The 9,353-nt window shown below is 29.2% G+C and overlaps 1 protein-coding gene across 2 annotated transcripts; it reads left to right on the top strand.

The window, feature by feature from the left end:
• Positions 1–5,399: 5,399 nt before the first annotated feature.
• On the top strand, positions 5,400–9,006 carry LOC114185122 (glutamine synthetase nodule isozyme). 2 transcript variants are annotated; one of them, XM_028072657.2, is made up of 12 exons: positions 5,400–5,690; positions 6,418–6,457; positions 6,551–6,654; positions 6,756–6,804; positions 7,048–7,154; positions 7,242–7,329; positions 7,541–7,669; positions 7,790–7,864; positions 7,936–7,989; positions 8,082–8,119; positions 8,208–8,367; positions 8,568–9,006. In XM_028072657.2, exons 1-12 carry the CDS (start codon positions 5,617–5,619, stop codon positions 8,718–8,720), a joined length of 1,071 nt encoding a protein of 356 aa, XP_027928458.1. In that variant the 5' UTR covers positions 5,400–5,616; the 3' UTR covers positions 8,721–9,006. The 2 variants fall into 2 exon arrangements, with proteins under 2 accessions (XP_027928458.1, XP_027928465.1); XM_028072664.2 differs by lacking the exon at positions 8,208–8,367 and having other exon boundaries at positions 8,628–8,923.
• Positions 9,007–9,353: the final 347 nt, after the last annotated feature.

Here is a 9,353-nt window from a genome sequence, read left to right as displayed (position 1 = left end):
TGAGAGTCTACTGAGTTTGCAGGAGAAATATCCCACAAGGAAAATTATTCACATCTTGATCACTAATAATGTTTTTTTTTTCACATAATTTTTATAATTTATAATTTAAATAAATATTTTTAAAATTTAAACAATTATTCATAATAAAGTATAAAAAAATATTTAATAATTACTTTTTTATAGTGTAATAATATTTTTTATTTCAATAATTATTATAATAATACATTTTTATTATAATAATGAAAAAATACATGCTCACACTCATATATGTGTTTGCATTAACTTTAATTATTTTATTTAATTTTAATTAATCATCAGATATTTCATTGAGATATTTGTAAATTTTGATAATGATGGGAAGTTCTCAATTTTCACTATAATGAGTAGTTCCACTAAAACAGTGAACACTTATGAACTATATGACACAAATGAAGGTATTGTTGACAAAGACTATATGCTCATATATGTTTGAACATTTTATTAATTTATGAAATAAAAAAAATATGAAATTGTAAAAATATATACTATATCATTCAAGAATGAAATATTTGTACTAAGTTAAGAAAAATTTGCCACCAAAGTTCGTTTGTCATAAATAATTATTTAATTGCATGAAATATGTAAAAGCAAATATTCTTGTCTGTCATACAACGCTCGCATTCATTGAGTGTTGTTTAATAAATATTAGACCTATTGCAATTTTTTTTTTCAGTAAAAAACTTAAGATCATTGGTCAAAGAAAAAAAAGTTAACATAAAAAAAAACATTTTTGAAAGTGTTGATTAGCAAAAAGGAGACTTTGGTGTTTAGGGTTCCAACAGCAGCGATGACAGAGTATTAAACGCTGTGATTTGGGAGTGGGTAAGAATATCGAGAATCTGATTCCACACTTATTTCTATATTCAATCGCATTGATTGATTCTTATAAAGAAAGTAGTTGCCGGTTGTAACAGAGGACATGTGCCGGTAAAAACCCTCGTTGGGGTAGCGTCCTTAGCCGTACAATCACGTGCATATCCCCAAAATAAAAACTAAATTCCCAATGCTTAGGAGCACTACACGACACATTTCACAGGACTGATCCACCACCTACAATACACCTAGTGCCCATGTGTTTGCTTTTATCTGAGGGACCCACTTTTCTTTTTCACACTTTTTATCTTTCTAACCTTCATTCATATTCAATATATAAATTAAATAACTTCCCTACCAACTAAGAAAATAATTCTATTAGAGATAACATTCTATATGTGAAAGTTCTTTTTCTTTCTTATTTAGATTCCTCAGTTCTTCCTTTCACTTTCTTTCTTTTATTCCAATTTTGATGTGTCTCTCCAATCTTATTTTGTCTTCCATATACTAATTTGTAAAAAAAATTGTGAAAGACTGTAAAAGGAAAGTTAAGAAAAATATAACATAAACGTGTTTATGTGTAAAGTCAGTAAAACAACTGTAAAAGGTTAAACCTTTTAAAGAGTAATGATGTAGCATTGATGATTTATTGTACATACAATTAATATTATTTTTCATTATTAATAACATATTATAACTTGTGATTAAATATTCCAAACCACAGTTTTAATGAAAATTAATGTATTTTTTTTACATTAATATACCATTTACAGTTGATTGACTTGTATTTTCACAGTTTAATGAAAACATCACAATTAATTTAATGATATGGTAGGTCACAGGTGACTTTCTCTACATAAACATGTGAATATACAAAGAAAAAAGAAGACAAAATGAATTACCTTTTTTTGTTATTTATTAAAATTAAAATTATATATGTCAATGTTTAAAAAAAGTTAGATAAAAGAGTTTTTAAAATGTATATAATATAATTTAAACACGTGAAAAATGTTTATTTATGTTTTTTTCTATGTTGGTTCAAAATAATATTTCGTCTGCTTAATTAAAAAAATAAAAAAAAAATGTTAGAAAAATTAAGTGATCAGCGTGATAAGACGTTGATTGGAGAAAGATTCCTCACCATCCTTATATGATTATTTCATAAATCACAAATTTCTTATTATTGATTAAAATATATTTTAAGTTAATAGACGAAAAAAAGAAGACTTATAAAAAATATTATTTGGAGCCAACACTACTCTATTAGTAAAGTTAGCACCTGAAATTTGATAATGCATTAAAGTCTTAAATTCCTTATTAGAATGCCAATAATATGTGTCCATCTTTATGCAAACTGATACTTAAATTTATATTCATGTTATTTTATATGCTGTATTAGTGGTTGAAAGGTCACAATTTATAAAATATCACATGAAGAGATGTTTTTTTTTTTTTTAATGAAAGTTAAATAAATCAAGTGTGATTTCTATTTCTCTTACAAATTGGATTTTATATATTCAATAATTCATAAAGAGATAATTCCTATCACCGACAAAGCTCCTTTATTATTAGTTTAGATGAATTGTAATTTGTTTTCATACTAACCATAAAATATCACATTTTAAAACTTGTAAAAACAAATAATTAAGATAACGCACTAAAATAATAATTACATTGTAATGTTAAGAAAAATTAAGCGACAATTATTCTGTTAAAAAATAAATTTTTAAAAATTTAATAAATCAATTAAATTTAAATTTAATAAAGATTTAATTAAAAGTAAAAATTAAAAAAAAACATGGTTTTTAATTAAAGTTATTAAATATTTAATAAATGAAACAAACCAGATTTAAATAAACTCATCGGATATTTAATACAACGTTCAAAAATTTCATATTAAGTATGTTTTATTGGATACTAAAATTTTACCATTTAGACATATGTGGGTTGAGAGTATATTTTAAGAATCTAATAGATTGTCCCTTTAAATTCTGCATACATGTTTTTTTTTTTAATGTATCCTATTTAGACATGTAATGAAATCAATATTTTACATAAAACTTTCACATCTTAATACATAATTTCAATTATTGTTTACATAGTCTTTATTAACAACATTAATACATTATCACATTTTAAGTATTAAAAATGTATTTGAAAATATCAATAATTTAAAGAAAAAAACATGCAAAATCAACATGTTATTTAAAAAAATGAATTAGTTACCTACAGACTAAGGAAAATTGATATTGAATCTTCAAAAGTAAAAATACTAATGATTTTTTAGATACTTTTTTTGGAATGTGAAAAAATTGACTGATAATAAATATATTAATATGCAGTTTGGTGAAATTCAAAGTTTAAAATATTTTGTAAGAGGCAAATCATAAAGAATAATATACACCTAACAAGTTTAAAATACTCATTTACAACTACCCCATGCAACCACCACCATTATTTTCATGTGCTTATCAATATAATCAAAATTAACCATACTAAACCCAAATATTCAAACCTAAACAAAGTGTCGACTATAAAATGAATTTCAAAAGATTATTATTCAACCCTATCTATTCATAATTTCCCCAAGTTACACTATGGGTTTTCATATATTTCCTACACAAATACCTAATGTTTTAACCCTTATTTTAATTATTTTTTGTAATTGTTTTAACAAACATTATTTTAATTAATTTTTGTAATTGTTTCAACAAAATTCTCAATTTCGATTACATTAGTTTTTTTAAACTTGTTCAAGTTATTGAAGAAAAATATAAATTGAATTAAACATCTTTATACTATAAAGAACAATTTCTAAAAGTCGTAATTTTTGTTTGAATGTTCCAGCATTGTATATGCACCGCTTGAATAGCAATTTGTACATGTCTACATTGCAATTATCAATTTTCCATTGCAACAAGACTTCGTTTTACTTTCTATTTTTTATAAATCAATAAATGAAAAAACAAAAATTGAAATAAATTTTTTTAAAAATAAACAATTATTTTTGTGAATTGAAGGATTTTTTTATATAACCAAACTTTATGACAAAAGGTTATTTTAATGCATAAAATATGTGATGGTTAAAATTCATAATTAATAGGTAATTTTTTAATTACTTTTAAATTTTAATTTTAATGAAACACCAAATATAAGATTTTGATATTCTGAAGCTAGGAAAACTTATTTTCAACTATTGGATTTAATAGAGAGATCAACATCCATATTCATCCTCCAATTAGGGTAGCAGAAAATTCCATTCATTGTTTTTAACCTTTTCTATCATTTCTACTATTGACCGTTGACTTTTCTTCTTAAGAATGTTGACAATGTTGTAGGGTGATGCTTTATATTGTTTTTCCACAAGAAAAATAAAACTAGAAAAAAAACGTTTTAACTCCAATACTTTCAATCATAATTTTTTAAAATATTTGTTATCATAGTTTCTTACTGTACAGATAAATATGAAACTCTAGTTGTGTAATATAAGAATCGAGTTATTTTATTTAAATGTAAAAGTTATCAAAATGAAATAAAATCTAAATACTCTATTGTTTAACTTAGTAGAAAAATAATTATTAAAAATGTATTTTATAAAAACTATTTTTTTAAACATAAATTTTCTCTACCTTCATTTTAAATTTATAAGTTAACTTTCCATGAAAATCCAGCTCATCATATAATAAATCAGTAGATAAAAAACAATAATTACGGATCAATATTGTCATTTAAAACTTATACACACAGTAATAATAAACATGTCTTTATTAAAATAATTTTACTACAAATATTTATTTCTCTAAAAAATGTATTGTTTATCGATGGAAAAATATAGACATAATTTATTTAGAGGAATTAGAAACGGAATAACTAGTATTTCACTGAAAACAAAAAATATAACTCAGTTTAATTTTTGCAAAGAGTAAAACCCTACATTTTTTCAAATATAAATAATATTATATACAATGACTCTATATAATAGATATTTTAAACAAATTTTCCCTTTTTTCAAGGTATTTTTCATCAGTTTCATTATATATATAAAATTTCAGATTAGACAGTATGAATGAAAAAATACGATTTGTATTAGAAGAGACCTTAAAAGTACTAAGAAAACTTTTTAGTACTTATTGGCATCACACATAATTAATTAAATAAATAACCCAAAAACCAGAACAGCAGTTAGCCGGTGAACATTGGTGAACCCCACCGATTAGATTCTTCTGCCAAACACACTTTTGAAACGGCCATGCCATTTGGACAATTTATTATCGTATTTAACAATAGTTTAATAATTCCACCTAATATGATCATGGTTATAATTGTCATTTAATATTATATTTTTAATAAAAAAACGAAGCATTAAATTTTCCCACATCGTTCATCGTAAAATATGTACGGTTACAGGTTCAAAATCTATAATTTTAATGAGTATCTTGATTATGTCATTTGAAAATTGTTTTTTTTTTTTACCAAATAAAAATATATTTTCATGAATCTAAAAGAAATAAGCATTAAAGAAGTGAAGGTTTAGGGTAGAAATGAATTAAAAAGAAATCCACATGTGAAGTGAATTACGTATTGAATCTGAGGAAGTACAATGTTGTAGGGAGCAAGAACAACCCACTATAAAATCCCACACACCCTACTCTTCTGCTCACGTACGTGTTGAATCTCAGGATTCATAGAAAGGAGAAAAAGAGAGATCTTTTTTGTGCTGTGAAGAAGGGTCTTTCCTTGTTTCTTCGTCTCTTCACTTTTACCATGTCGCTGCTATCAGATCTCATCAACCTTAACCTCTCCGACACCACCGAGAAGGTCATCGCAGAGTACATATGGTTAGTCTCTCTCCCTCTCTCTATATCTCTCATTTTTTTTTTTTTGTGGTTTTTTCTGTACGTACGAACAAGAACACCATGAGAACATGTGAATAGGTTGTTGTTACCTGCATGCTTCTACGTTGTCAGGGACTTATTATTACAGATCCTTTGTATGATCAACGTTGAGAATTGGGTCCAGCTGAATGGACTAGTCTCGTATGACATGATCAACTCTGTTCTACTCTACAATACATGATTTTGTGCCATCCCCTTTAAAAACGACCCTGGAAACTTTTGACCTGAATTCATGAAATCTCATGAACTTAAATATTGCAAGGAGATTACTTTTACCCCTGATTTCCCTTTTCCCCCTTTCCCTCTTGCTGGTGTTCTTGTCATGTTTCACATATTTTGTTTGTGTGATATATCGTATTCTCTCTCGATGTTTCGGCCCCCTGTTCAATATATATATATATATATTTTTGGAGTAGTTTTGGTTATTTTGTAAGGGTGGGGGTCGTGTTCCGAATCCGAGATGTTTACTTTACTCTGTATTTTAGTGGCTATGCTGCTGTTTGACTTTACTCAGTTTTTGATTGCTTCAAAGATGAGCTTGCTCTTTTGTTTGTAATTAATTTGAAAAAAGGAAGTGTTTTTTTTCTTCCCTTTATTGTTTGGTTTGAAACTTGCTTTTATGGAAATTTTCCTCTTGATGAATTGTAACGTTTTATTTTTGTTTTGGTAGGATCGGTGGATCAGGACTGGATCTAAGGAGCAAAGCAAGGGTAATTCACTATATGTAGCAAGCTGAAAAAAAAAATTGTATTTGTATTATTTTCTGTTTTCTAACGCAAGTGTAAAATGGATCTGGTACACAGACTCTCCCAGGACCAGTTAGCGACCCTTCAGAGCTGCCTAAGTGGAACTATGATGGCTCCAGCACAGGTCAAGCCTCTGGAGAAGACAGTGAAGTGATTATATAGTATGGTTCTTTAATCCTCTTAGCTAACCACTTTTTTCTTAACCAATACGCAATTTTCTTGAAATTCTATTCTTTACTTATTTGGGTTGGATTCCATACAGCCCACAAGCTATTTTCAAGGATCCATTCAGAAGGGGTAACCATATCTTGGTGAGTTTCTCTTTACCCATACAACTTGTTTTTTTGTAGTAAGTTTAATTTTGATACTGTGAAGGGGGAGGTTTTCACAACAAACACTCTGTAGAAATTACTTTTTACATGATTTTTAAAGTAGTTAATAACCAAAAATCAACAATTTTACTGTGCATAACTTATAATCGGTAGCAGTATAAAAAAATCTTTATATATGGACTATGGTGTAGTCCTCTGTTTTACTCTGTATTTTCACTCCAGGTTATGTGTGATGCGTACACTCCAGCTGGTGAACCCATTCCCACTAACAAGAGGCACAATGCTGCCAAGATATTCAGCCATGCTGATGTTGTTGCTGAAGAACCTTGGTATATGTTGTTTTTCCATTGTTGTTTCTAGTAACCATTTCTAGTTTTCATTTTCTGACTATTTGTTGTTACATGGTTTTTTCTTAGGTACGGTATTGAACAGGAATACACCTTGTTGCAGAAGGATATCAGCTGGCCACTTGGGTGGCCTGTTGGCGGTTTCCCTGGACCTCAGGCGAGTACTCAATTACACACACACACACAACTCATTGTATTATCCATTTCACACTTAACACAGTCAAAACGCGTCCTTAACCCGAGTTGTTTAATGTTGTTGGATGTTTTTTCCTTGGAAGTATACTGTTGTCTCTGTTATTGTTTACACACTTGTTATATTTAATCTGGGGAATAACATTACTGTTTGATTTGTTTAACATGTTTGACAGGGACCATACTATTGTGGTGTTGGTGCTGAAAAGGCTTTTGGGCGTGACATTGTTGACGCACATTACAAAGCCTGTCTTTATGCTGGCATCAACATCAGTGGAATTAATGGAGAGGTGATGCCTGGTCAGGTAAGTTGAAATTGGTATAAATTATGCACTATTTTTCGTACACATCATTGATTAACCCTTGACATTTTCAGCTTGTGTTTGCTTTGTATAATCTATTTTGATTTCTTGTATATTATGCAGTGGGAATTCCAAGTTGGACCTGCAGTTGGGATCTCAGCTGGTGACGAGTTGTGGGTAGCTCGTTACATCTTGGAGGTAGGTGGCACGTGACTACTTCTGGTGTTACTTTACCTACCTTATCCATGAACTAACTTTCTTTCTTGCAGAGGATCACTGAGGTTGCTGGTGTGGTTCTTTCCTTTGACCCTAAGCCAATCAAGGTTAACATTTTTCCCCTGAAGAAACTGTATGTTGATTTTAATCAAAGTAAAAGTTTTTACATCTAATGTCTTTTGTGTTATTAAAAAACCAGGGTGATTGGAATGGTGCTGGGGCTCACACCAACTACAGGTAACATTTGTTAACAGCAAATATAGCTTCGAGTCCATCGAATCAATAAGGAACAGTAACAGTAGTGACGATGATAATATTTTTGCAGCACGAAGACGATGAGAGAAGATGGTGGGTATGAAGTAATAAAATCAGCAATTGAAAAATTGGGGAAGAGGCACAAGGAGCATATCGCTGCTTATGGAGAAGGCAATGAACGCCGTTTGACAGGACGACACGAAACTGCAGACATCAACACCTTCTTATGGGTACGCAACAAAAAAACACCATACTATACTCTTTTGGTTCTACTAGCTTTCCTTCGACACACTTTTCTATGTGGGAACAAGCATTATGGACCCTCTGAACAAGAAAACGACACTAGGGACCCCTTCTAGAAGTTTTTTTCTTTTTAATCATAATAATTTTTATAAGAAATTTGTGGTGTGATGATTGTTGGTTGGTTCAGGGAGTTGCAAACCGTGGAGCTTCTGTGAGAGTTGGGAGGGACACAGAGAAAGCAGGGAAGGGATACTTTGAGGACAGAAGGCCGGCTTCTAACATGGACCCGTATGTTGTTACTTCCATGATTGCAGAGACAACCATTCTGTGGAAGCCATGAGCAACAACACCTGCACTTTGTCTCTTCCTTTGGATTGGGATCAAAAAAAAGAAAGGAACAGTGGTGCTTTTTCTAATTAGGATTTGGTCCTTTATTTCTCACCTCTTTTTAGGATTTGGATTTCTGGTAATTGTTGTGGTTCGCTTGCTTGGGGCCTTGCTTGTTGCTACAACTAACTACCAAGGCTTCTTCATTGCTTTCCATTTCTTTCCCATGTTTTCCGATTGTTATAATAATATCATAAATAATCATATAATATATGAAAGTGTATTCTCATCGTATATAATGTTATTTGTGAGCTGAAAGTTGCAGTTATGAGATTACATAAAATTACATTCCCGTTGTTTTGTTTTGTTTTTTTTTTTTAATTCTCTTCAAGCCGTATTCTTGGTGGATGTTTTAACGATATTAGTTTATTGAAAAGTTTGTAAAAGAAAATTCTTATTATTTATGGCAGGTAATTTATTGAAAAAATAAAATAAGTTGTATTTATAGAGGTAAAAATGAATAGTTACAGGGGTAAAGAAATATAAATAAATTTAAAAGGTAAAGGAAAGTTTGAAATTTATGGCCTAGGATAATAGTAAATGATTGTTTTTGGCCGTTTGAAAACCAAATATTAATTGATGAGTT

The sequence above is a fragment of the Vigna unguiculata genome, chromosome 1 (genome assembly GCF_037176805.1).
Source record: "Vigna unguiculata cultivar grain cowpea cultivar isolate G323 ecotype 2 chromosome 1, ASM3717680v1, whole genome shotgun sequence".
NCBI classification, from domain to species: domain Eukaryota; kingdom Viridiplantae; phylum Streptophyta; class Magnoliopsida; order Fabales; family Fabaceae; genus Vigna; species Vigna unguiculata.
The sequence above is the reverse complement of the archived record's forward strand: the minus strand, read 5'-3'. Positions and strand labels throughout refer to the sequence as shown.